The sequence below is a fragment of the Amphiura filiformis genome, chromosome 16 (assembly GCF_039555335.1).
Source record: "Amphiura filiformis chromosome 16, Afil_fr2py, whole genome shotgun sequence".
Taxonomy (NCBI): Eukaryota; Metazoa; Echinodermata; class Ophiuroidea; order Amphilepidida; family Amphiuridae; genus Amphiura; species Amphiura filiformis.
Window position 1 is genome coordinate 9028210 of NC_092643.1, and position 27922 is coordinate 9056131.

The 27922-nt window shown below is 37.6% G+C and overlaps 1 protein-coding gene across 1 annotated transcript in view; it reads right to left on the reverse strand.

Annotated features, from left to right (window-relative positions):
- Positions 1-3660: 3660 nt before the first annotated feature.
- Positions 3661-27922, reverse strand: part of LOC140135514 (putative N-acetylated-alpha-linked acidic dipeptidase) — a 28824-nt gene continuing 4562 nt past the window's right edge. The window contains exons 5-18 of the mRNA XM_072157040.1: positions 23229-23357; positions 21094-21283; positions 20455-20545; positions 19870-19959; positions 19571-19656; positions 18747-18866; positions 14666-14751; positions 13744-13875; positions 12744-12823; positions 10130-10223; positions 7973-8219; positions 7235-7316; positions 4433-4525; positions 3661-4159 (exon numbers count right to left, since the gene is read on the reverse strand). Coding sequence (XP_072013141.1) covers positions 3964-4159; positions 4433-4525; positions 7235-7316; positions 7973-8219; positions 10130-10223; positions 12744-12823; positions 13744-13875; positions 14666-14751; positions 18747-18866; positions 19571-19656; positions 19870-19959; positions 20455-20545; positions 21094-21283; positions 23229-23357 — 1716 coding nt within the window. The 3' untranslated portion in view covers positions 3661-3963. The remainder of the gene's footprint in view (positions 4160-4432; positions 4526-7234; positions 7317-7972; positions 8220-10129; positions 10224-12743; positions 12824-13743; positions 13876-14665; positions 14752-18746; positions 18867-19570; positions 19657-19869; positions 19960-20454; positions 20546-21093; positions 21284-23228; positions 23358-27922) is intronic.

Sequence of the window (27922 nt, forward strand, 5' to 3'; positions counted from 1 at the left end):
TCAGTGAGAATGTTTCATCAAACACCCCTACTACACCAAATATGGGCAAATTCGGCCAACCTTCATGTTCCTGCCACTGCCTGGTTTTCTCCGGCATGATCAATTAAATGTCGGGGTATATAAAGGGTATATAATGGCTATAAAACGTTTTCATAACATTTAAAAAACATTTTTAATAACATACTGCAAATATTTTAACAAAATGTTATTTAAGTGTTGACAAAATATTTGGTAAAAAATATTTGCAAAAAATAGGTTACAATAATATTTTGTAAACATTTTAAAAATATTGATGCAGTGTATTTTCATACAAACCGTTTTAAAACGTTTTCATGCCCTTTATATAACCCGACATTTAATGTTTTAGAAACGTTTTGACCTAATCCAAAACCAAAAATATAACTTGTTTAAAACTTGTTTGTGTTTGCTGGGTAGTAAAGTCATCAATGCCTCCATCAGCAGAAGATAGCATTGCTAGTAAGTCATCAATGCCTCCATCAGCAGTAGATAGCATTGCTAGTAAGTCATCAATGCCTCCATCAGCAATAGATAGCATTGTCACTAAGTCATCAATGCTTCGATCAGCAGTAGATTATATCATTCAATATATCATCTTTGTTGATATTCAATGATAAAACATAAAATGTAACATAAATACTTATTTGCCAAGATTTTTTGAGTTCCACTTGCTTATGATGGTTAAATCCAAATTTTCCAGGGAGTACGGTGATAGAATTGAGGTACCTTGCTGTTGCACAATGCACGTGGCGTGGAAGAAGAGCCTATTATCGGCTTCATACTGATAGCAGGGTTCTATCCCGGGGGTTCTATATGCAAGTTGTTAAATGCTCTTGTCTTTCAGGGCATAGTATATCACACTTCATTGGCAGCAGGTGAGGATAATATCTGACATACAGTAAGCAGAACGCGCTAGACTCCCCTTAAGTTGTAGAAGGAAAAGTATTCACCAATACCTATATAGAATGCCATTTAATGGTATTTTGGCGGCCATTTTGAAAACCGCCCTCTAGCGGGAGTTCCCCACATTTCCTAGAGGTTGCACCACAAAATTCTTATTCGGCACCCTCGAAAGTATCCTCAAAAATACAAAGTTCAGTTGATATATCCTTATAAAGTATACTATTCTAGAGCCCTAGAATGTCATTATTTAATGGTATTTTGGCGACCATTTTGAAAAACGCCCTCTAGCGAGAGTTCCCCACATGTCCTTGAGGTTGAACCCAAATATTATTATTCAGCATCTTCAAAAGTACAAAGTTCAGTCGATATATCCCATCAGTATACTGTTCTAGGTCTCTAGAATACTATTTGATAGTATTTTGGCGGCCATTTTGAAAACCGCCCTCTAGCGGGAGTTCCCCACCTTTCCCAGAGGTTGGACCCAAAAATTGTTATTCAGCACCCTCGTGTTACTAAAGTATTCTAATGCTCTAAAATGCCATTTAATGGTATTTTGAGGCCATTTTGAATGAGTCCATTATATGAAGAGCTGATTTGCAAAAGGGCTTACATCCTCTTTTTGACTTTTTTTGTTATCGTTACTTGTTCGATTGGATTCATTTTAGTTTTGGAATAAGTGGCGATGAAAAGAAACTAAAAGAATAGGTTTGGTGCAATTTTCAAGCCTTCATATTTATTCTATTATTTCTTTTATATCACGCCTTTTGTGGATATAAGCCCTTTTGCAGCAGAATAAATTGACCCGTTTTCTAGAAACTACCTTTGCAATCTATTTTTAGTACTTTTTGCATTACTTTATGCAACTTGACTAATGTTTTCAAAATCAAAAGAAAAATTAAAATATCTCATTTACTTTTTTAATTATGAATTTTTAATTAGATTCATTAAAAGCCATTTCAGCCATTTTTTGAGTATTTCCGAAGCTACAACTTAAAATTATTAATTAAAATTATTTTTTTCAAACAACAATGACCCCAAAACAGTTTATTTTGGGTTTAAAAGATAACATCCCTTTAAACATCAGAGTTTCCCCTACTGTAGATAGTTTCAAGAGTAACCTAAAAACTCACTTGTACTGATTGTTGTTGTTTTTAAGCCTTTTTTCAGGTATTATATGTTTTTGTACATATTTTGTATCTTTGTAAAGTGCTTTGATCAGGTTGGAAAAGCGCTACATTAAGTGCTGTTATTATTACAGGGTGAGCCAAAAAAAGTGCAACAGAGCAAAGAATCAATATTTATGTAAGAACCACTCTGAACTTTCCAATTATTGAAAGTTTCCATAAATGCCACACTCAATAGTCACCTGTTGTGAAAAACTGAAGTCAATCACAATTTTTATGAGTCCTTTTGCTACGATACCCAATTTCATTATTTGTCCACGAGGTACCATGTATTTTGAATGAGAGCACACAGTGCACGATAAAGGCACCAGCTCTGAAACTGACTTTAACTAATATCAGGTTGATTTTTGCGTTATTTAAAAAAAAATTCTGTTCAAACAAACTTTTTAACATCTCACTTGACTCCAACTCCCGTTTTTTTAATCCCAGTATGTCCAACTTACTGGGTATTTTATAATTCACTCCACTTCATTTTGCGCGCATTTCATGTCGACATTTGAAAAAATCCGCCTGTGTATGTTCTTGATAGAGAATAAACATCTTTAAAGTAAAGGTAAAATGAAAATAACAACAAATAATGTTTCTTTTCCTTAAACAAGACCAAGGACAATAACAATTTGGGTGCTCCATTTTATTTCAATGCCAATGAGGTTAAGAAAATAGCAGTTGTTCCAAATCTACCTTACACAGAGTGGGCTGACTTTCAAATTGTAGATGTTTCTTGGACAAACATTAAAATTGGGTATCGCTATAAAATGTGTCATAAAAACAAAACGGTAAATGCTAATTCCTTGGTTTTTTCACACAAGGTAACTAATGGATATATCATTTATAAAATGTTTTAAAACCTATAAGGTTCAAACCGGTTCTTAAATAAAAATGGATTCTTTTCTCTATTGCACTTTTTTTTGACTCACCCTGTATTATTATTATTATTATTATTATTATTATTATAAATAACATTCAGGGCTATCACAAAAAAATCAAAAAATTAAGGGATCTAGAATGAGCGTTTATGGCGTTTCGACAGTATTTTTTGTGGGACATGAGAGCATCTCAGACGTATCGAATTGCATTCTGAATACGAAGCATGTCTTTCTGATATCAAATAATTTTCATTTTTGAAATTCACGATATAATACAAATTTTATGACAAATTATTAAAATTTGATATTTTTCAAATTGTTGATATATAACAGTCCTCGAAGTAAATTATATAAATCTAATGATATATTCTTAAAGTGTATGTAGCAGGGAGGAAAAGCCGACGGTCAATTGAAAATTTTGACCCTTTATATTGAAGATATGGTTTTTTCCCAAAAAGACCCACTTTTTTTTGGTGTTTTGGAAAAAAATCTTTTTTCGTAAAATTTTCAATTGATCGTCGGCTTTTCATCCCACCTACATACACTTTAAGTATAAATCATCAGATTTATATAAAGTTTACTTCAAGTACTGTTAAATATAAAAAATATCAATTTTAATGATTTGCCATAAAATGTGTATTACATTGCGAATTTCAAAAATCAAAATTATTTGATATCAGAAGGACATTCTTCGTATTCAGAATGCAATTCGATATGTCTGATATGCTCTAATGTCCCACAATAAATACTGTCCAAACGTTCATACCCCTTCCCTTAATAGAAAGCTATTTTCATAAAATTTTATGTTCATTTTCAGTCCAGATGTCCGGAAATTTCCGAAGATTCCCGAAAGGAAAAATGTCCGATATCTTCGGAAGGGAATGTGATATGAAGGTCAAACAACCACCAAAATGTGTATTTTTACCCACACTATAATAGTCTGCCAATAACTCAATTTCGGCCAGAGGTGGATGTAAGCCCATCTCAGCTCTTCATATGCATGCGACACCGAGAAGAGCATAGGCAGCCGATTGAATTGTGTAGGCAATAACGGCCATCTGTTGTCTCACTACATCCCATCTCTCTTCGGGGCGAGGATCACTGTCAATTTCAAACATGGCGTCCACAAGTCCAGGAAAAGCAGACGACGAATACTGATCGTGTTCACTTGGTGCAAAAACCACATGTCTATAAAATGAAGTGAATATTTATTAGGTGTAATTAAAAGTTGCTGCCCGTTGAATCCAATTTATGTTGATGTATTTTCCGCGTTACATAGCTAGGTAGCAAAATGTCGCACATAGTAAAAACCAATTTTTCTTAATATGAAAACATTTTGAGACCATTTTGATCAAGATCAATTTACTGTATGTTGTACCCAACCCAAAGGTGAAGTATGTCTGTGGCACCCAACTTATAACAAAATGTGGACAAGAATTTCATTTTGATCTCGAGGCTTACCTGAGATATTTACGATCTGGGAGACCCAACGGATCGATGAAACTTCTCTCTAAATTCATTAATCGATCGTTCACGTTTCGTACTTCTAATTGGCTGTAATGAATGAAATGGCATTTAAAAATCGCATATTTAAAAAAAAATGAAAATGTTTGTTTTCAAATTCAGTTGAAAGACAAACATGACAAGGTTTATTCAAACGAAAATGTATTTCCAAGCAATATAATTTATTGTATGGTACACTCAGATCTCTAGTCAACCGATGGCTATTGTTGTACAAGGCTCACTCAGTCATTTAATGAGGCAATACAAACGATCGAATTTGGTGTTGATGAAATGAGCAAAATTCTGAGTTACACCTTTTCAATGTAAAATTAATTTTCTCGGCCAAATGAAAAGCAATAAATGTCAGAAGAAAACTATAATGCTTGGTACTGTATATTTTTTTCAAACCCTGATGTTAAACTTGGGTGTGAAATTTATGCTTCTAATGCAAGATTTTCAATTTTTACAGGCTTCAACTTGCCCCACGTTTTTGCTTTTCAAAGTAACATAATTCGCTAACGAAAGATATTTCTCAACTTTCTAAAGCACATCATATTTAGCTTAAAAGCTATATGTTTTGTCAGAATTTCGGTTTTGATTGCGCCATTTTTCAATTCCGACTACCAATTTTGTCAAAATCAACTCGCGAATGTACCCATGGATGGATGATTTTGTAAGCCACAATAGCCATATACCTGCCTATAGGCCTAATCATAGACCATATAGATGGTCTGTGCTATGAAATACCTTAAACCTATACCTATACAAAAATCTACTACCAACCCATAACCTGAATACCCACCTACTATAAAACAGTAGCTATCCATTCTCATTCAAACATGATTGACAAACACCACATATTAAATCAAGAATTTTGCAGTACCATGTCCATAGACCATGGAAGTAAAACACATGAATACACAGTGTGGTATTACCATGGAGCTATTAAAGATGGAGAAGCAATAGATTATGTAACGCATTGTTCACTTGTGCCGATTTGAAATCTGACAAGCTATTCATCGAAAGGTACCTTTTGTTTGGGACAAAGGGCTTCCGCCATTAAATCGGTAAGCTGACCCGACAGTGTATTAACGCTTTACCTAGCAGGCTACTGTCAATAAGTGATCAAACGAAAGTCGCGTTACCTAGCAGGCTACTGTCAATAAGTGATCAAACGAAAGTCGCATGAAAGCGCCTACTGCAACGAAAAGTACCTTTTGTTACCATAAAACCCTTCTGTAAGCACAAAAGGCACACATTAGCCGCTGATGTACAGTTCGTTGTCACCCCACTGACTTTAGGTGCTTCATTTAAATCAATTGAATGCGCTTGCTGAATGATTACACATCAAGGCTGCCATGTCTGTTTGTCTATAGTACTGTATAATGGTAATAGCTACGTATACATAGATATAAAAGTTGTTTCACAAATTGACATTTTATTTTATTTTAAGAAGGAGAATGAAGGAGGGGATATGAAGAATGAGAGGGGGACTGGAGGAAGAGAGAAAGAGGAAGAAATGAAGAGAAATAAATAAATAGAAGTAAATAAATAGAAAGGTAAGGAAAATGATAGGAATGAGAGGGGACAAAAAGTAAGAGGGGATGGAGAAGGGACGGGATATAAGTAGAGGGAGTGATACTTTAGCAAGGAAAGAATAAGTACAGAGAAAGGAAAAGAAAGGAATGACAAATAAATGTAGGCCTTATAATAATTATTATAGAAACTAAACACAGCCCCCCCCCCCGCACATAGAGCAAATCACTGTTAACATAGTTTTTAGTGACGTTTCATCAGACAGGCAACCCATCACACCGACTGCTTCGGGAATGGGAACCGCTGTAGAGGGCGTGTTGAGTTGGTCAAAGATATTATAGAGATAATTGAGTGAATTATAGCCTCCCTCGTCTTCGTTTAGAGTGTGTTTTCCTCTTCGGCGGATGGCTTCTTTTAGTCACATTATATCATCAGCTGCAACTTTTGAGTCCTCCTAAACAATGAAATGATTGGTAGAGGTAACATGATCAGTAATAGCGGACTTGTGAATGTCTGCGTCCGATTATTTATGCCCACGGCTACAGGCGGCATAAGTCACGCGACACGTGACGTTCGAGGCTGGCGAAAATACAAGGCTGACAGCCCCATTCAAAATACACGGTTAGCATTTATAAATTGAAAAATAACATACGTACAGTGTGGTACATTGTCGTACCCCAACGGTTTTAGAGTAAGATAATTTTGCTTTGACACCACATAACAAATTTAGAATTGTTTGTGAAGATTTCATGATTATGTGTTAATCCAATGGCGACGTCAAAAATTGCGATATCGCTTCCACCACCGCCTGCACGGCTAGAACGTTTGTATGGCTTACTATGTCTTCACCTCTTTCTTTGAGAAGAACGCTCTGTAAGGTCCTCTACATGAGCTACAAAAATGTGAGTAACGCCTTCCATTTTCCTTGAAATTGTACAAAAAGCCATTTCGATATCACTAGCAACAGTACTTTGTATACATTAAGGGGAAATAACGCTGCAAATAAAAAAGCCATCTTAATCTAATAGTCTCAATGCCCACGCGCGCATTGGGTCTAGTAAATTCGCCCGATTTTTGCGCGGCGTTATTCCCGTTGGATTGAGTAAATGTCATTTTTTTCCCACCACATAAAAATATCACATCCCGCATTAGGTTTTCAACTTGGGGAAAGGCTTAGAGGCAAACTATTAAATTAAGATGGCCTAAGAATATACAGTATCTTACTTATCCTTGTTAACTTGGTCCATTTCTGTCTGGAAGCGTTCTGTTGCTGATGTGAAATTATCTAAAGCTGAGTAAATATCATCTGTATGGAGTAAAAGCCCATAATTTCAGTTGACATTGTTTAACAGTGCAAGCATATAGCCGGCCATCAATGGCCGCACATGTGACAAAAATGAATGGAAGCAGATCATTTATGCCTTCCGAATGGTACAGATAATTGTAATAAATCCGCGCCCACGCTTAAGTTGTTTGATGTGATCATTTATTAATGTTGCTAACAAAACATTGCATAATTCTCAATTCTAGATCTTTACAATATACCAACAGCTATCACACTAATATACACATATATTTTTTAGTTATTTTAAACTTTTTGTCTTTTTGTGGCAATTCTTATTCTATAAACTGTGTACTTGTGTGCAAATTGAGGGCGCTATTTACATATATTTTAAATTGAAATTCGCCAAATAATATGAGTTATTACATTTCATGATAAACAATTTTTTGAAAATTTCATTGCCATTATACAAGTGTCTACCCCTTGTAAAGTTGAAAACACGATTTAAGATAAATAGCGCCATCAGTGTTCACCTTTTCTTAAAAACAACCGATCCGTGTTGCGGTTTCATCGGATTACAACATTAAAAACATTGTACGGGCAGATTGTAATCAATAATCATTGTAATTGCAATCATTGCAATCTCCCATTGTCCGGCATTATACATTTATGTTATTTACCAAAATATATGTCTTGCTGTTCCATTTTATCCGCGTATAATTCCCTTATCGCATCCATGGCTTGCCTCAGTCGAATTCCATATTCCCTTGTATCCATTGGCAGTACAACGGCATCTCCAAGATGACGCCCAACTTCCGCCCACACTTGAGCTACTGCTTGCGAGCGTAAGAAATTAGAATCGACAAATGTTTTTACGCAATAAAATGTCTCGTAGCTGCTATGATAGACGGGATAATATTTAATTTTCTGAAATATAAACATGATGAAGGGTTGACCGATCGAAGTTAATAAGCAATGTTATTTAAATTCATAAGTTGCATCCAATTTATGCGAAGTCACTTGAGTTCATGAAGATATATAGGGGAGCCTAAAAGACAACCTTCAGGTTGGAGACAACCAACAGCGTCACCAAGATGAAAAAAGACCTCAACTGGCCTGACTTGGCTACACGTAGGAAAGTAGCCCGTCTTAATCTATTTAATCAGGCTATTGGGGGTCACCTTGCCCATAGATTTTAAAATCTATGCCTTGCCATACCAACTCGAAATATCCTGCGTCCGGTCCAACGGTCAACTAGACTAACTTCACCAAACTCAAGAAACTTCACACCAATTCAAGCAAATAAAAACTGTTATAAACAATCATTCATTCCAAGAACACTGATTGATTGGAATAACCTGCCCAAAGAAATTACTACCATAGAAGAGAAACAAAAGTTCAAATCAGCAGTCAACAAATTGTATAACAACACGGAAGAAGAATAGCATCAAATAGCACTATACGCGCCCACCTAAACCTGCTTGAGTGACTCCTGCAAAGGGGTGTTAGGCAGTATTCATCAAGACAAGACAAGACAAGACTAAGAGGATACTATTTTAAGATATGACGAAACATCATTACTATTACTGACTGCTCCACATACTGATATTCATGATTAGGGTCACTCCATACCATATCAAGGAGGGCCCCCCACCTGACCCCCTCAGATTTTGTTTATAGTTAAAGTATAAAGTAAAAAATGCTGATTTTTGCTAAATTACTGATTCGAGGAAAGTATATACAGAGCATTCATAATGGACTATCTTGAACTACAAACGGGAAGATTGTCGCTTAGGTATATCCACAATACTGCACAAGAACCCGGGTAAAGGTCTTTGAAAGAAGACTGGGCCATATGGAAGAACAGGGGAATACTTAAATTTTCCCCTGAATATGGACCCAGTATAAAGAAGAAATAAACAAACAAACAAAAGAATGTAAAAATACGATGGTTCTGGAAAGAGCCGTTCAAGTAGACTGCATGTTAAAGGTTGTTGGCTCTCAAAAAACAAACCGATTCAAAGTAGGTTGTATCCGGCATATGATATTGATATTGAAGAATTGCAAGTACGCAAGTCAAAGGTAATGTCAGATATGCTGAAGATATTTGCGGGATTACCTAAAAAAAAATTAATTCCCGGGAATTGATTACCTTGCAGCAACGATTCAACCGAAAGCAACTATGTGAATGGTCTTTGTTTTATTGTTTAACCAGTCGGTCCGGGCGGACACACGCTTGGGTACTGATGGGACCAGATGTATATTTTTGTTACTAAAATCCAAACCACTCGATATAATTTCACGTGAAGTTCATCGTGTGATGCAATCGAACTATTCGCCTTTAAACAAGGAAATAACACACACCGACACCGCCTGGCTAATAATTACTTGGTACAGCAGAGATACTAAAATAAATACCCGGGATCGATACACGTGAATGTGCTATGCGCGATTTGATATTAGACGATAAATCTTTGGAGCCCGGGGTAGAAAATGATGAATATCTCCCGTAATTTTTTGTTCTAAAGAAGCCATATTTAGATCCTTGCACTTGAACATGTGTGTTGAAAGGATATGATAGTCATTAGCTTGAGAATTGAGAAAGAAGCGTGCGTCTTGAACTCTAAAAATGACCATTGACCTCAATGGCGTATACAAGCATACTCACACACAAAGAAATCAATTACTGGGCTATTGTCAGTACCCTTAGTCATGTCCCTCCGGCTCATTATGCGTCTCAAAGGTCGGAACAAAATGGCCATGCGTGGCTGAGGATTTAACCTACCATGGCGATTTCTGCCATGAAGATATCGGGGCGATGACACTGTGTAACATACCTTCCAATCATATGAATACGTCATATCTAGCGCAGACACGCCAATCCGGTACACAAATGGCTCGAAATCAGATCCCGTGCCCAGGTCTGCAACACTGTATAAAACGAAGTCCATGATTTTGAATTATTGTTAGTCAGTGGTCATGTTGATGCTTGATATAGTTAGACATTTGGAACCAATAGCCTTCTTCATGATATGATAGAGGTCCCTGAATTGGTAATTCACCTTAATCTTGACAAAATTCCAGTGTGTAGGTACAGTAGGTAGGGTGTCCTTACCTGGGTTTATAGGCACCAGGAGCTGATTTGACCCAATCCCAATGTGTAGGTAGACATATCCTTACCTAGAATTTACTCAATCCCAACATGTCCTTACCTGGGTTTATAGGCACCAGGAGCTGATTTGACCCAATCCCAATGTGTAGGTAGACATATCCTTACCTAGAATTTACTCAATCCCAACATGTCCTTACCTGGGTTTATCGGCACCAGGGGATGATTTGACCCGATCCCAATGTGTAGGTAGGCATATCCTTACCTAGAATTTACTCAATCCCAACATGTCCTTACCTGGGTTTATAGGCACCAGGAGATTATTTGACCTGATCCTATTAAATGTGTAGGCAGGCATGTCCTTACCTGGGTTTATCGGCACCAGGGGATGATTTGACCCGATCCTATTAAATGTGTAGGCAGGCATGTCCTTACCTGGGTTTATCGGCACCAGGAGATGATTTGACCCGATCCCAATGTGTAGGCAGGCATATCCTTACCTAGAATTTACTCAATCCCAACATGTCCTTACCTGGGTTTATCGGCACCAGGGGATGATTTGATCCAATCCCAATGTGTAGGTAGGCATGTCCTTACCTAGAATTTACTCAATCCCAACATGTCCTTACCTGGGTTTATCGGCACCAGGAGATTATTTGACCCAATCCTATTAAATGTGTAGGCAGGCATGTCCTTACCTGGGTTTATCGGCACCAGGGGATGATTTGACCCAATCCTATTAAATGTGTAGGCAGGCATGTCCTTACCTGGGTTTATCGGCACCAGGGGATGATTTGACCCGATCCCAATGTGTAGGTAGACATATTCTTACCTAGAATTTACTCAATCCCAACGTGTAGACGGACATATCGTCACCTGGGTTTATCGGCAGCAGGAGCTGATTTGACCCAATCCCAATGTGTAGGTAGACATATTCTTACCTAGAATTTATTCAATCCCAACGTGTAGACGGATATATCGTCACCTGGGTTTATCGGCAGCAGGAAGTGATTTGCCCAATACCAATGTGTACGTAAACGTATCATACCTGGGATTATCGGCACCAGGAGAGTTGACCCAATCCATTGTGCAGGAGGCATGTCCTTACATAGGTTTATCGGGGTAATTGGCACCAGGATTTTACCCAATCCCGATATATATGAAGACCGAATTAAAAAGACTAGTTTGCGTCTGACGTCCTGGACAACGGCGCGGCGTGATTGGTTGCTGACCTGCGCAGTACGGCATTTTTGGTCTGGTTGACAGGACCTCATACGCAAACTAGACAAGACACGATCAAGCGTTGGGTATGGTTTGTGCAAGAGATTGATATTTATATTGCGAAGACCACACGAAGACCAAATCAAATGTGCCGCAGACGACAAACATTTGCATTTTTCTTTCTTTTACTGTCACATTGTAAAGTGCCAAATAGTAGAAGTGTTAGTTAAATACCTTTATAAAATATTTCTCCGTGATGACTCATGTTGATTTTGGCTAAACACGTTGTATTTTCACTCAAAAGGGTACGCGATTCCGCTTGATTCATTGTGCACTAATTTGATCCCCTAGCTTACTGAATAAATACTGCGGTTTTTCGATCTTGATTTGAAAATGTCTATAGACCATGTAGCCTAGGCCCTATCAACAGTCAAAGTCCCCGTGCAGTGTATGCAGTGAATTCTCGCATATTCATGAGGGCTGATTGTTCGATCGTGTCGTATCTAACAATCACGCCAGCGCACTGTGTGCCTTCGCGTATACGCGATAGAGCGTTGCGTGCCTTCGCGATTACGCGATAGACCGTAAAAATACACGGTAGGTGCGTAGCAGTTTCGCCTGTCGCATTTCGTGGAACAATCGGCCCTCATTATCGGGTGATGCTGAGACTTTGCTTGTACGCGGTCTGTTATCTTTTTCGTCCATGGTGTAGGCAGACATGTCCTTACCTGGGTTTATCGGCACCAGGGTATGATTTGACCCGATCCCAATGTGTAGGTAGGCATATCCTTACCTAGAATTTACTCAATCCCAACATGTCCTTACCTGGGTTTATCGGCACCAGGAGATTATTTGACCCGATCCTATTAAATGTGTAGGCAGGCATGTCCTTACCTGGGTTTATCGGCACCAGGGGATGATTTGACCCGATCCCAATGTGTAGGTAGGCATATCCTTACCTAGAATTTACTCAATCCCAACATGTCCTTACCTGGGTTTATCGGCACCAGGAGATGATTTGACCCGATCCTATTAAATGTGTAGGCAGGCATGTCCTTACCTGGGTTTATCGGCATGCGGCACCAGGAGAGTTGACCCAATCCCATTGTGTATATCCTTACCTAGGTTTATCGGCACCAGGAGCTGATTTAGCTAGCCAGCTATCGTAAAGAGAATCGGCAGTACCGTCTGGATCTGCAACCTAAATGTGTATTCATAAATTAAGGATAATAACCATGATAACTAGACTTTGCATCAGTAACTATTGTTTTGAAGGTATTGTGAAAAATCATTTTCGAAAAACACTTTTGCGTTGGAACCAAGGAATATAACTAGTGAAAGTTCAAGCAAATGCAAAAAGGTCAACAAATTGCAGCTCAGTGCGGCAAAACATTGAGAAGAAATGTACAGACAAATTGAGCAGAAAATTGCTCGGCCAAGATCCCAGCCAGTGGTGTAACTAGCGGGGGGGGGGGGCACGAGGCGGAAGCCTGTAAGTAGGCCTACTTCCGAGAATTATTAATCAACCTCATATTTGGTCATTTTAACCTAAAAAAAACCCAATTTTTGCGCGCTTCGCATGAATTTATTGCACTTTTGTACAGTTTAGATTTAATATGCCAAAATTTTTTGCGCGCTTCGCCGGGAATTTGTACAATAAATTACTTTTGTCGCCACTTTATTTCACTTTACTTCAAGACAATTTTTCCAACCCCATCCCCCCATGTCAAAAAGAAATCAACGCCACTGTTCCGGGGCACATTCCAAGCATATCCCAAGACTCCTAAGACACCCCGTGTCGCCCAGTGCGACGAGGGTGTTGACGCGCTTACAACCCCAAACAGTATAAACAATGCTTGTCCCCTCATTTATTATGTTTGTCCCGGCTTACCCCCCACCCCAATGCAAATGTCTGGTTACGCCACTGATCGCATTGTTACAATGGGAAATTGCAAGGAAAAACTACGTATATATGCTGGCCCAATGTGTGGGCTATTATGTTCAGAATCTACGCCTCTGATTTCGCTTATACGTCCCTATTAAAACGATGAAATGCTTTAATGTAACTTTAGTTTTTCTAACGTCTGTGACCAAACTGAAAAAAAAGAAAGGAGAGACTACCTTTTTAGTAGCTGCAAAAATGGCTTGATACAAAAGTGGAGTACCTCGAGCATATAAGGAATAGTTTCCTACTAGTGACAGATCTACATTGATGTAGGCTACCGCACGATCTGCTAGTGAGCTTTGGAACTCCTATGGGAAAAAGTAACATCAAATTCAGTAGTTTAGATATTTTTTATGCAATTCAAATGTACCTTTACCATTTACTATTAGCTGTAAGCAGTAAAAAACCCGGCTCATTTTGCACCAAGAGACGAGAGTGCCCTATATGAACTTGATATTGGAGTACCTCGGGCAGTGGGTCTTTCGGTGAGTTTACATATTTCGGCGACCGATTATAAAAACGGAATCTTTCAGTGAATAAAAAATGGAATCTTTCGGGACGTCTTAAAGAGTGAAGCCTCTCACAGTGATACATTACAATGTTGGATTATGCAGTAATACAGCAATTGGTAGACCTCTTCAAACGTGTAAAACATTAACAATTAGGCATGGGTAATATGGTCTCTTTAGTAAAAAACTGCACAAATACGATGCTACGAATCCATTTTTTAATTTTGCTCCGCTCTCAGTGCACCCACTGCAGCCCAAGGTGATAACAAGAGTTGGAGGCAGAGTGGGGTCACTACGTGGTCTTGGACGATTAACGATGATGATGTAAGCCTAATGCTTCGAAAAAAAGGCAAACCTCTACAACAAGTTTATACTGTCAAATTCAAAATTGACATGAACTTTAAGCTAGGAGTACCGGTTCTGACAAATATATTTAATAAATACGGTAAAATGTCTACTTGTCAAGACACATGATACCACAATGGATACACGGTCCCACTATGTCGTGGCACTTACACGCTTCCGTAGAAAATTTAATCTTGAAAACCTTGAGTGAATAACAGTTCAGGTTAAATTAATTGTAAATTACCTCAACATACTCAGTAGAACCTTGAAGCTGATACTCTTCAGCATCCCAACTAGCAAAGATTATTGTGCGTCTTGGTCGCCAACGCCCTGCAAAATCAGAAAGGGAAAAATAACACTTCCTCCAAAAACTATTGGTCTGTGACGGGATTCGAAATATTGTTAAATAGTATCCTTTAATTTTACTATCCAAATCACGTAGTGCGCCTTTAAATTAGTTTCTGCATTACGTCATTATCAATCAATCAATTAACTGATAATGGGCCGCCCTGATTGGCGTGCTTCCTAATTGCATGAGGAATGACGTAATCCGGGGAAAGCAGAGATTGGCGATTTCATGAATTGTGTGTAAACACCCGGAAACGAGTGATATTTATCACTAAAACAGTGCTGGGGATTCAGGTATTTATAAAATATGAGTTAAGATTTGAGTAAACAAACATTCATAGCACATGATGAGCCCGCTGGTGTGTGTTTAAGTGCTCTCAAATTATAGAAATTAATGTTTTTCTGGTGCGTGTTTTGCATTCAGATCTGCATTCAAATGGCATGTAAACAAAACGTATTTTTGACATGACCATCTCGAGTTTGGGTTCAAAATCCTCTTTGTTGACATAATGTCAGGGGCTAATTTGCGTGTAAGGGTCATCACTAATGTGTATCTATCATGATGTTAACTTCGTTAGAGTAAGACATGGGTGATTGGCCGTAAACTTCGTCATTTTCTAGATCGTCTTCATTTTGGAAATTGATATTTTACAATTTGTCACGTAGGCAATAGGTCATAGGGCACGGTACATGCCTGCCGCGGCACACATACAAGTACGGTTTGTCATACAAAGCATTGGGTCATTGTGTAGGATGTATAAAATAGATTGAATGTTTGTACTTAGTTTATATTATGTCAGATGCTCCTAATTAAGTGATTGCTCGCCCATTGTTGTGATTTTAACTCATGCACCAAAAATAATTATAATTCTAAAATGTGAGTTTTTGAAGTCGAGGTATCAGTCGAGTTCATGTGAGTTACCATTTATTTCTTTTATTTTCAACCAAATATGTAGGTCCTCTATTTGGAAGTTATTAAAATAGTAATTGTTTATGTGTGAGCCCAGTAGGCCTTCACTAATTAGTAGTACATTGCAAAAGAAAGGTAACTCATTAACAATGTTTTGATATATTAAACATGTAGCACAGAATACTTTTACATGCTTTATTAACATTGTGTGTTATAAAAATGAACCCTTGCTATAAAATACTGTGCACTTATGTCAATTGTTGCAAATTGCTCTATTTCAAAAGTGACCACATGCCAAGAGAGTCGTGTGTTGGCGAGTTTTGATTTTCTTTGTAGAGTTGTTGAGCGAGTTGGTTTAGACTATATCATGTTGTGGGGAAATTCACACATGAACCAAAATTAGGTCATTTTATTATTTCTTTGTGGAGTGACTAATGATAGCCGAGGTATATCATAGTGCTTTTAACATGGTGCACAATTAGCAGGTACTCAAAGTAATTATTTATTATCTATGTTTCTCAGTAATAAATATATTTGTAATATTGCAACATAATGTATAATGCTCAATAGTGACCATGGGTGCGCGTCTGCTGGACAGTCATTACTAAGGAGAGTTATATATGGAGAGTTACCAAAAAGGAGAGTTATACATGGGGAGTTTTCACAATATGGAGTTCGGAGAGAATGCACGCTTCAGAGAGGTGACGCCGGTTGCACTCTGTGTAGGATTCAATGAGTCTTCGATGGGGAGTTAACAAAAAGTTTAGCAAGGAGTTACACACAGATTGTTCAGCAAGTCATTCAGGCACTCGTGTTGCAATGTTATATCATAATGTGCGTAGATATTAAGTAGGTTATTATATTAAATGTCTTTATTTTTCTCTTTATATCAACAGCCTGTTCTGTTATTGTTCTGCAACAGCCTGTTGTTCTGCTGTTGTTTGCTTGCCTGTTTGTTATCAATGGATCTGGGATAAGTTGCTCGATCGATCTCTGTTGGTCCGTTAGCTGGTTATTCACTCCCGTGTACTACTATTGCTGGCGCAGTAGCTCGTGTTCACTTGTTGTACTGCTGCCTTCCTTGACAGATCTTAACAGCCTGTTGTTGATTAGCACGTGTGATGACTATTGGTTTTGAAGATAGTAGTAGACTGAGAACCAGTAGAATGTTATAGTGTAGTAGTGCTAAGAATAAATAAGTACCAGTTGGAAGTAAAAACAAGGTATCACCGTAGATTTCTTTGTGGTCCATCACAGTCTCCTCCAGTGCGTAGCCGGATTCCAGCTCCGGCAAACCACCAATTAAACCACTTGCTACGTACCTAGCCGCTCGGTCCCGTCACAGGTCCAATGGATTTTAATTCAAAGTACTTGAGTCCCACTGAGTTTCGGCCAACCATATTTTTATTTGGGTTCATAATTTATATTTTAAGCCAACAGAAAAATTGTCCTATTAAGCCAAAATTAGTTGGACCATGAAGCAAATTTTTGATGGACCAAAGTATGTGTGGACGAAATATCTTTTGGACCAACATAGTTGGACGAAGTTTATTTGGAGAAAACAGCATGATTGGACTAACTGTATTTTGGACATTAATTGCGATTTGAAGTGGGAAATTCAGATTACGCGGTGAAATTGCAAAACCAACATGTTCCGCTCACCTGGAGTCAGTGGCGGTCAGCGTGTACCATCAATCGGCAGAGCAACTGGCCAGGCTGACCGCGGTCTTTTCAATATAGAGATCAGAGCATGTAAACAACAATATTGCTAAAAAACAAAATTGCTCAAGGTTGCCCCGCAGGGTTATAAAGAAACAATATTGCTCCAAAAACAATAGCCACCAAGCATGAGGATAAGAGTTCGTAAGAGCAATGTCGGGTCACTGGAAGTGGGAAGAGATGATATCTACATTTTGATTGTAACTTATTTTAATTAATTTTCAAACCACAATGCAAAACAAGACACTAAGGTACAAGAACATGATTGTAATGATTTATAGCTGTACCGCACAACAACTAGATCTGAGATAGAACATGAGTGAAATGTTTTGAAACTATAATCTTCAAGAGTCATCGATCCTATTGTGACGAGACGGTCTGATTCTATCAAGCATATAATACCCATAATAAAGCTATTGCGATGTTCAAAAACATTGAACATTGACATTGAAATAAAAACATTGAAAACATTGACTGCATTAGCACCAAGTCAACAAAATTTTTTTTGTGATATAATATAAGATTACTGTTGGTGTTGGTCAATTTTTTGAGATATAATATAATTGAAATCTGTACTTCAAAGCTTTAAAATCATACCAAGGCAATGATGTCGGTATACTTGTATACCGCCGTTCTCCGTGAACGGCGGTATTTGACTTTGTTGTGACCTTCAGTGACGGGCATTTCCCGAATAGTGATAGCAGCTTCAATTCATCAAGCTTAAACTATAAATTAGCCCCGATAGAGGACAGGGCCTAAAGAATGAGGGAAATTGTGAGGTATGGTTGACGGGCTGTCTCTAAGTATGAAATACTTAAGGTTATTCTTGCTTTCCTGCCCTGCTGGGCCTTTCTATATTGGAACTCCAGAACTCAACTATGGGAGTCTCCGGCCTCGGCTCTGCGGCCTTGATGTTTTTGTTGATACTGGAACCCGGTATCAACACACATCCAGACTCCCATAGTTCTTTACTAATGGAGTTCTAATATAGAAGGGACCCGCAGAGCAAGAATGCAAGAGTAATCTTCATGTAACATTGACCAACAGTAACCTCAATGTAACATTGACCAACAGTTACCTTAATGTAACATTGACCAACAAAGGGGTAATTGCGACTCAAAGTAAACTTAATGTAATATTGACCAACAGTAATCTTAATGTAATTGCACTAATAGAGGGCGCTATATATGCCGTATATTCTGTGTAATATAGATTGAATATCGAATGTGGGTACAGTGCGATATAGAAGCTTATAGACTGACCAGGTTGGTTCAATCCTACCCAGGACAATAATTATGCAGGCGATGACACTGAATTTAGAGCAGATAATAGTAAACAGTCGACTTACCTGACACAATTAATTCCCCATAAGCCCTAGTTATCTCCAATAATGATGCTGTTCCACTTGATGGATCCATCGCCCCATACACCCATGCATCTCTATGATTTCCTAAGATAACATAACGATCTGTCGAAAAAATAAAATATTCAATGCCAGTACTTTTTCGCGCGGGAAAAAAATGGTAAAAGCAAGTAAGATTCCGTAGCACACCCGTTATATATATATTATGTAAAAACCGAACAAAAATTAAGTCCATAGTTCTTTGCGGGGGCATAATTTTTGATACGATTGATTAAACACCGTAAAATTGATTGGAAAGTGTGAAGAATTTTGTTGATACACCACTTGTGTCAAAAGAATATTGGTGCAATTTAAAAAAGTGTAAAAATGCTTACGGATGTTACACTCGGCTCAAGTGAACGCATGGCAAGTGTGCGTCATCGATCGGTTAAACTAATGCTGGTTTCATACTACCCTGCCGCTTGCCGCTGAGCGGCGTGGCGCACGCGCATTGCAGACAAACGGACACAATAAATGCTTGTCATTGGTTGAAACGCCCAGCCGCTTGCCGCAGCGGCAAGCGGCAGGAAAGTATGCTGGAGGCTTAAAGCGTAACACATTCCAAAACTATTCGCACAAATATTCGTCAAATCTTTAAATTCTGGAAGATTTCGAAATCATTTGAGGTATCAAACTGAAGCTAACAAAATTCTTGACACGTTCCTACCAAATTTGCTGTATTTAAATCAATCGTACCAGAAAATTATGACCCGGCAACTGCATAAATAAATAGGGATCATGGGCCTACTTAGTATTTTGAACTTCGATACCTGGTTCAGTCTTGCCCGTAATAGTTCCAATGACATTGTAAACTGTCCGTTGCTCTCGGCTTGAATGAACACTAAGTTTGACTTTCCTATAAAGTGAAAATTGAATTGAGAGACGAAAAAGAAAAAAGAATATTTACAAAATAATATTGAAATCTTACATTTTTGTTTTTATGTTATTGGTGATAATGTTCCAATTAATACCATGTTTATTGGTGAAGACCGTTGGATATATGTTTACATATAATTATTTCAATTGTATCATTCGTTTTGCTTTAAAAAACAAAATGCATATTACAAACCTATTGGTATTGGTGAAACCTGGACCCAACCGATACGTTATGTTTAGATTCCCTCTCCAGTCGTTCGGAACTTCTGGCCCTGTCATTTCACTAGAAAATATTCAGAAGGAAAAAAGCATTTACGAAACGTACACTCCAAGATAATCTGGATAGTCACAATATTTTACACTGAATTAAGGGACAATAGTAGAAGTAATGTTTATTTTAAACTTCTGCGGACGTCCTCATTTTTTAGAATTTAATACGAAACATTATATAATGTGAAATCTGATGACAAAATCATTAAAAACAACTTAACGAATGTGAAGACAGGATCGAGCCATATTGTTTCAGTTTAGCCATTTAACTATTTATATTTCCATAATGTGTTGCTATTCTTGAGTTGTAAAAAAAAAGGTTTTGGGCGCCTACCGAGCCACTTATATCATGCCTTGGGATCTCCTTTATGTAACCCATACCCTTCCTCTTGTGTATCAGCTTTATTTGTCTCAATCTTTGCGTAAAAATATTGGTAGGTCTTGCTCCCTTCCAATCCGTCTTAATAACCTATGTTAGATTATTAAAACACCAGTGTCAAGTTATTACCGGAGAAAACGCCTAGCATCGTCATAGCCAATAGGATGTACTGGAATTTTTGGAAGGGCTGTATCTTCATCGTCCAAACGATACATATATGCTGTGAAAACAAATGAGTATAAACTAATGATGGTGGGGCCGGGCCCTAACTTGCCACCACGACTATTTTTTTACATAATCTTGTGATATCATAGTGGCTGACTGGACGGTGTCTCCAACGCTTCACTTTTGTGTCACATTGGACCAATGTATATTTGCAAATCTGGTGATATTTTAACGTGCCTCCTGGCACGTACGTGCAGTGAGATTAAAAATCCGTGCAGTGACAATTAAAGTTCCGTGCTTAACATGTGCACTATGCGGTATAAAGATGCTTGTAAAGCCTTTCTTACGCACACTTTCAGGTAAAAATATCAAATATTTCGCGCGCAATTGAGGGTACTCAACACGTCACTAACGTTACGGCGGTGTAATAATTATTGATTCATTTGCTTTGATTCTAATTGAAATTGGCCTTATCATACAGTTATAAACTCCAGAATTTGTCCCTCTGGTAGGCACATACTAATATATTTAAATTACGTAGCCAACACACAACACGCAACAATGTCTGTCACACCGTGATCTTTTCGTCTGTCTATGACTTACGTTTAGCTGGGTATCCAGGGGTAACTGGATCGCCCTTTGCATCACTATCAAATACATTACCCCTCTGTACCCCTGTTCCCGGCAACCACCAACTTGATGGGTAGACATAGGATTCCCCTTCCAATGCATATTCTGCCGGATCGGAATACAAAATCACGCCTATTGCACCTGCCTTTTGAGCAAGTTTGACCTATAAGTAATTAATACACAGTACAATATATATAATTCTCTATTCTCACATTTCCCAGCATTATCTTATAAATTGAACGATATGGATCCCCGGCACGGATCGCCTTCTGTTCCAGCAATGTCGGGACTCGGGAACATCGTTTTGCCGAATCTAAGCCGTTTACGGTTTATATCTTAGGTACCGTTATCGGTTGACAGGATGAAGCTTGGTTTGAGACATACCTGGTCCTGAATACCCAATATAGATGACTTATAGATGTCTTTTGAAATTAAAATTTATTTGGGATACATCTACGACTTTTAACATCATTTTTCAGATATATATACCATTTTAATTTTCTTTTAGTTATCATTTTACCTGACCTGTTTTGAAATTGGGTCCAGGGGTCTGGTTGCAAATGAGAACGTGGTGAGATTGCGCGATACCTTCAAGTTTGCTGGAGCCAAATTCGCCAAGCAATTGTTTCGGGAGATTAGTAAGATCGCGTGCTCGTCAGTAGCTTCACGATCTGGAACGCCCGCAATGAGCTCATTGGGACGCAGCTACTTAACCAACGTAGGTTTTCAGCGTGTCCTGGGGGTGTTCGTACATTCATACTGCAGTTACTGTCCGTTTTCCTATACACAATACACAGTGCTCTCACCATTGACGCGCGACCTTTACAAATAGTCTATGTTAGAAGTATATTGCATTTGCCTAGTTAACATCACTGTGTGAAAAATAACCGGCCAATATTTAAACTATTCTCCAAACTTCTAGCAAATATATTTCTCTAACATGACCTAAAATTACAGCTAGGTTAGATGTTCAGAAGGGGTCGCACTTTCGTAGAATATGAGTGAGGGCAAAGCATAGCTAGCTCATAGCTAGCCAACTCCCCGTGTTAATTCTCGCTATTCGCAATAAGGGCGCCGCCAGCGGTTTGCGATGTATCATGGGAAAAATCGTGATGTATCATGGGAAAAGGTCGACATCCAAGTCCGCGCAATACGAATATTACCATGCTATTACATAGGAACACGTGACAATATCTTTTAGTTTGTCAATATAACGGTATTACACGCAAATCGATAGAGAAAAAATTAATTGTGCACATTTCAAATCACATTATTAAGTATTATTGAGTATCGATTCGCGTGTAACACCTTTATTTTGACAAACTAAAAAATATTGTCACGTGTTCCTATGTAATAGCATGGTAATATTCGTATTGCGCGGACTTGGATGTCGACCTTTTCCCATGATACATCACGATTACATCGCAAACCGCTGGCGGCGCCCTTATTGCGAATAGCGAGAATTGAATGGAGATTTGACCGAAAATATTGAGCTATATTTGTAACGGACCACTCCGTTCTGAAGGATGCTACAAAAAAACGGTACAAGCTACATTTAAACTATTCCATGAAATTCTAGTTAATATAGTTTTGTAACATGTCCTAAATTTTTAGCTAATTTAGGTGTTTGGAGAGGGTCGCACTTTTGTGTTTTAGGAAGGATATGTAAACGACAGATAACACCAAAAATATGAAGAAATTATTTCCAAACCGTGTTAAGTCAACAATCATTATGTTGCTCATTTTCAAGAATGCTGGTTAACAAAAAGCAGGCCATTGTCTCATTTCGTGAACAAAGGTCCACATACCATTGTTTCCTTTCGTTTCCTTTGTAATCGGTTACCCAACTGAAGCTATAATACCAGCTTTATTGCGATATCGCACATGCAAAACAGACACATGTGCACAACCAGAGAAGATCCGATTTAATCAGTTGAGCTGTTTCAATGAGTGTTATCTTGGTTTAATAGCTTTTAATGGGGTTTAAGTCCTGCAAAGGTCGAGATGAATTCTACTGTAGACATGACTGCATCATGTCTTTTGTTAATTTTTGTGTGATTTTATGATATGATTAATAAAGAATGATTGAATAAAGAATGCAAACTTACTTTAGTACCTCTGAACAAATACCCGTATTTTACAATGACGATACTTCCATTGATGTTAATTTCTGGGTAGTTTTCCTGTAAATATTTGAAGTCTTCGTGACGACCATAGTTAACGTAAACAAGGTTACCCTGCAGAAAGGATCATGAGTATTATAAACTGGACTCAAAAAGAAACTTATCATTTTTCACAAGGTCATATCTGAAAATCCTGTCCATAAAAATGAATCAAAATTACACATAGGATTACTTTAATACTCTATTCTAAACACACGTCAGTAACCAAGCAGTTGTCCAACTAACACAACAGCAAAATGCACTGACACGGAATAGCTTTCCCAATAATTGGCATCCAGCAAAAGAAATCTGGAAGAATCGTTGAACAGATGATAATTTACAAAACGGTGCTGCTTTCTGCTTTTCACGCACCTTCTTTAAGAAACAGGTCTTGTTCCACACTATTCCACTTACTCTTTGGGAATTGTCATCTGTGCAAGGACCTTGTTCAACGATTCTCAAAGATTTCTTTTGCTAGGTGCCAATTATTGGGCTGTGAATGTGGTCCAGGAAGCTGTTCCATGAGTGCCTTTTGCTGTTGTGTTCAGTTGGACAACTGCTTGGTTACTGACATGTGTTTAGAGTAGAGTATTGAGAAAATCCTATGTGTAATTTTGGTTATTTCTGAAGGACAGGATTTGAAGATATGACCTTGTGAAAACAGTTTCTTTTTTGGCTCAGTGTATATAGACGGATGGCATTTAATATAAAGAGAATGTTACATAACATTATTAGTCATGAACGGCCCTTGATTCCATCTACAGCCCGCACATGGAATACACTCACATTCCAGAAATTGTGAAACGGTAAGCTTCAAAAAGGAAGTTCCCAGCAAACACAAAAACGTTTTAAAAACGTTTTAAATAAGTTATATTTTGGCTTTTGGTTTAGGTAAAAACGTTTTAATAACATTAAAATGTCGGGTTATATAAAGGTCATGATAACGTTTTAAAACGTTTTGTATGAAAACACACTACAACACTATTTTTAAAATGTTTTCAAAAAATGTTATTTTAAACTATTTTTGCAAACATTTTTGCCAAATATTTTGTCAATACTTTATAAGTAACATTATGTTAAAATATTTGAACCCAGCAAACACAGAAATGTTCTTAAAATGTTTGTTTCAAAACCTTTTAATAACATTTAAATGTCGGGTTATATAAAGGTCATGAAAACGTTTTTAAAACGTTATTGAAAATATTTTGGCCAAACATTTTTCGCAAAATATTTTTTCAACCCCAAAATAACATTCTGTTTAGAATGTTTTGTATCAAGTTTTCAAGAATGTTTTTGGAATGTTATTAAAACGTTTTTATAACCTTTATATAACCCGACATTTAAACGTTTTCTGTAAAACATTTTTGTTTGCTGAGCAGTAGATTATCAAAAATGTTTTTAAGGTTATGAAAACGTTTTACACTCTTACTATACCCTTTATATAACCCGACATTTAAACGTTTCTGACAACCTTTTATAACCTTTTGTGAATGATGTCGAAAACGTTATGTGTTTGCTGGGTTAACAGCTATCTAGACGTCAACCCGTCAGCTTTATTGTAATGATAACAGCTGTTAATGCCTTGATATGTCTTGACATAAAAAAACAAAACAAACAAAAACAGAGGAGTGGGTAGATCAAACTACAAAACACTGTTGCTGAAAAAAGAAGAAATCGGCACTGGAAATTGAACATTCATCCAATGTCCTCGATTTTACATCACGTACCACAGGGTGAGTCAAAAAAAGTGCAATAGAGAAAAGAATCCATTTTTATTTAAGATCCGATTTGAACCTTATAGGTTTTAAAACATTTTATAAATGATATATCAATTAGTGACCTTGTGTGAAAAAACCAAGGAATTAGCATTTACCGTTTTATTTTGATGACACATTTTATAGCGATACCCAATTTTAATGTTTGTCCAAGAAACATCTAAAATTTGAAAGTCAGCCCACTCTGTGTAAGGTAGATTTGGAACAACTGCTATTTTCTTAATCTCAATGGCATTTAAATAAAATGGAGCACCCAAATTGTTATTGTCCTTGGTCTTGTTTAAGGAACTTTAAAGATGTTTTTTCTCTATCAAAAACATACACATTTGCAGGCGGATTTTTTCAAATGTCGAAATGAAATGCGCGCAAATTGGAGTGGAGTGAATTATAAAATTTCCAGTAAGTTGGACATACTGGGATTAAAAAAACTGGAGTTGGAGTCGACTGAGATATGAAGGACTTAAAGTAATGTTAAAACGTTTGTTTGAACAGAAAAAAGAAATTAAAATAACGTAAAAATCAACCTTATTTAAGTTAAAGTCAGTTTCAGAGCTGGTGCCGTTATCGTGCATTGTGTTCTCTCATTCAAAATACATGGTACATCGTGGACAAATAATGAAATTGGGTATCGTAGCAAAAGAACTCATAAAAATGAAACGGTAGATGTGATTGACTTCATTTTTTCACAACAGGTGACTATTGAGTGTGGCATTTATAGAAACTTTCAATAATTGGAAAGTTCAAAGTGGCTCTTACATAAATATCGATTCATTGCTCTATTGAACTTTTTTTTTACTCACCCTGTATATGGCAATGTTCTTTCTTTTTTTGTTGTTGCTAGAGTGAACAATAGCCCATGAGGAGTGACACAGGTCAAGAACTTATATAGGCGCCTAGGCACTATAAAAGACAACCACACGGGCAAATCAGTGGGTCACATGGGCCAACCTGTGGTTGCATGATATAAGTAAGATCAGGTTAATCAATGGGATGTAAGGTGTTCCCTATGGTGACATCATGCGCGTATAGTGATTGCAGGTGGAATGATGGAAATCCGTTTGAAGTAGAGACGAAAAAACTCAGGGCTGTCAACTCTCACGCATTGGGTCACTTTCTCACGGTCTCACGCCGAGGTAGTATAATCTCACTCCTAGGTAGTAAATCTCACGCAAAACGCTGGAAAATGAGTAAAATCTCACGCATCATCAAAACCAGATTCTCGAACGCCATGGCTCAAATAATCATGGGTCAAAATGAACATTGTAGTCGACATATCCCGGTACGCCTCAGTCTCACGCCATGCGCAAGCAATTCCAAAAAGTTGACAGCCCTGAAAAGCTTTTGTTCACATAATGTGTAGATGCCTTTACAATGATCGCCAAAATAACAGTCAAAGATGTCCGACGTCTTGCAAGGGTTGGTGAACTCAGGAATTTCAATTACAATAATATTTAAAGACACGTAAAGGACATAATCACAACAATTTTGAAATGAACACACAATATGTTTTTGGTATGATTCAAGGTCAGCAGGAGCCTTATGGGATAGCTAGTGTCTCCCAGACCTGAAGACCCTTCCACCCGACACATTCATGAATCGATCTCCTATCACCATTTTCCCGATGCAGAAACCAATTAAACATTTGGCGACCATTGCAAATGAATCTGGACATTTTGTGGACTAAAGTTTAATCGTCTCTGCATTCAAACAGATTTATATCTTTTCGCCATTGCGCTGGAATACTCGCATGGTGTCACCTCAGATGAAACCTTCCATCCCATTGTGCAGCCTAATCTTACTCATTTCATGCAAAGAACATTGCCATCTAAAGTCTGCACAAAAAGTAACTCAGCTGTTATATATACGCTTATAGATTCAGAACTATAATTGTTTTCACAATATTTTAACATAAAAAGAAGAATGATTTATTTACGCGCATTTTGATACCCCATTTGTTCAATTTTGTTCAATATTGACAATACAGCAGTGTTTTGAAAGAAAAATACCGTAATTTAAAAGTTGCAGTTATTTGTATTGATTTGAAGTAAGGGACCGATCGTTATTTACGGCAGGGGGGAATGGGTGTTTTGGCAAAAATATCGACAAAAAATTTCGCGTTCCCCCCTCGCGTCCGCTCAAAATTTTCGCGTTCCCCCTTGTTTTTCCAATTTTCTCCATTTAAAATTTAACAATCCCCCCTCCTGGTTCAACTAAAAATTTCAGGTTCCCCCCTCAAGACCACAAAAAAATTTGTGTTCCCCCCTAAATTTACCCATTTCCCCCCTGCCATAAATAACGATCGCTCCCTAAGCGCGAAGATAATGGCGGGCTTTACGTGTTTACAGTGCTGGCATTATAACCATTGATCGCTGTAAACTGCAACTTTTAAATTCGGATATTTTTCTGTAAAAGCACTACGGTGTTGTTAATATTGAACGACATTTGACGAATGGGGTATCAAAATGCGTGTAAATAAATCATCATTCTCTCTATGTTGAAATATTGTGAAAACAATTGTTAGTTCTGAATCTATAGGCGTATTTATAACAGCTGAGTTACTTTTTGTGCAGACTTTATATACGTAATGTGAATGTTCAATTTACAGTTTGCCTCTTCTTTTTTCAGTGATGTTGCAATATACTTTTGGCCAGTGTGTGTATAGTGTATTCATCAGTTTCCATATTCAACGAACATGAACAAGGGCTCAAATTAACGAAAATATCCTTGGGGTCATTATGGTTACAATGATTTTTGAAATTGACCCTCACTTTGGCTCAAAAGTCATTCATGACATGATAACTTATTTATCTGTTTATTGTGCTGACTGTAGTATACACTACACACCGACATCGCCTGGCTAATAAT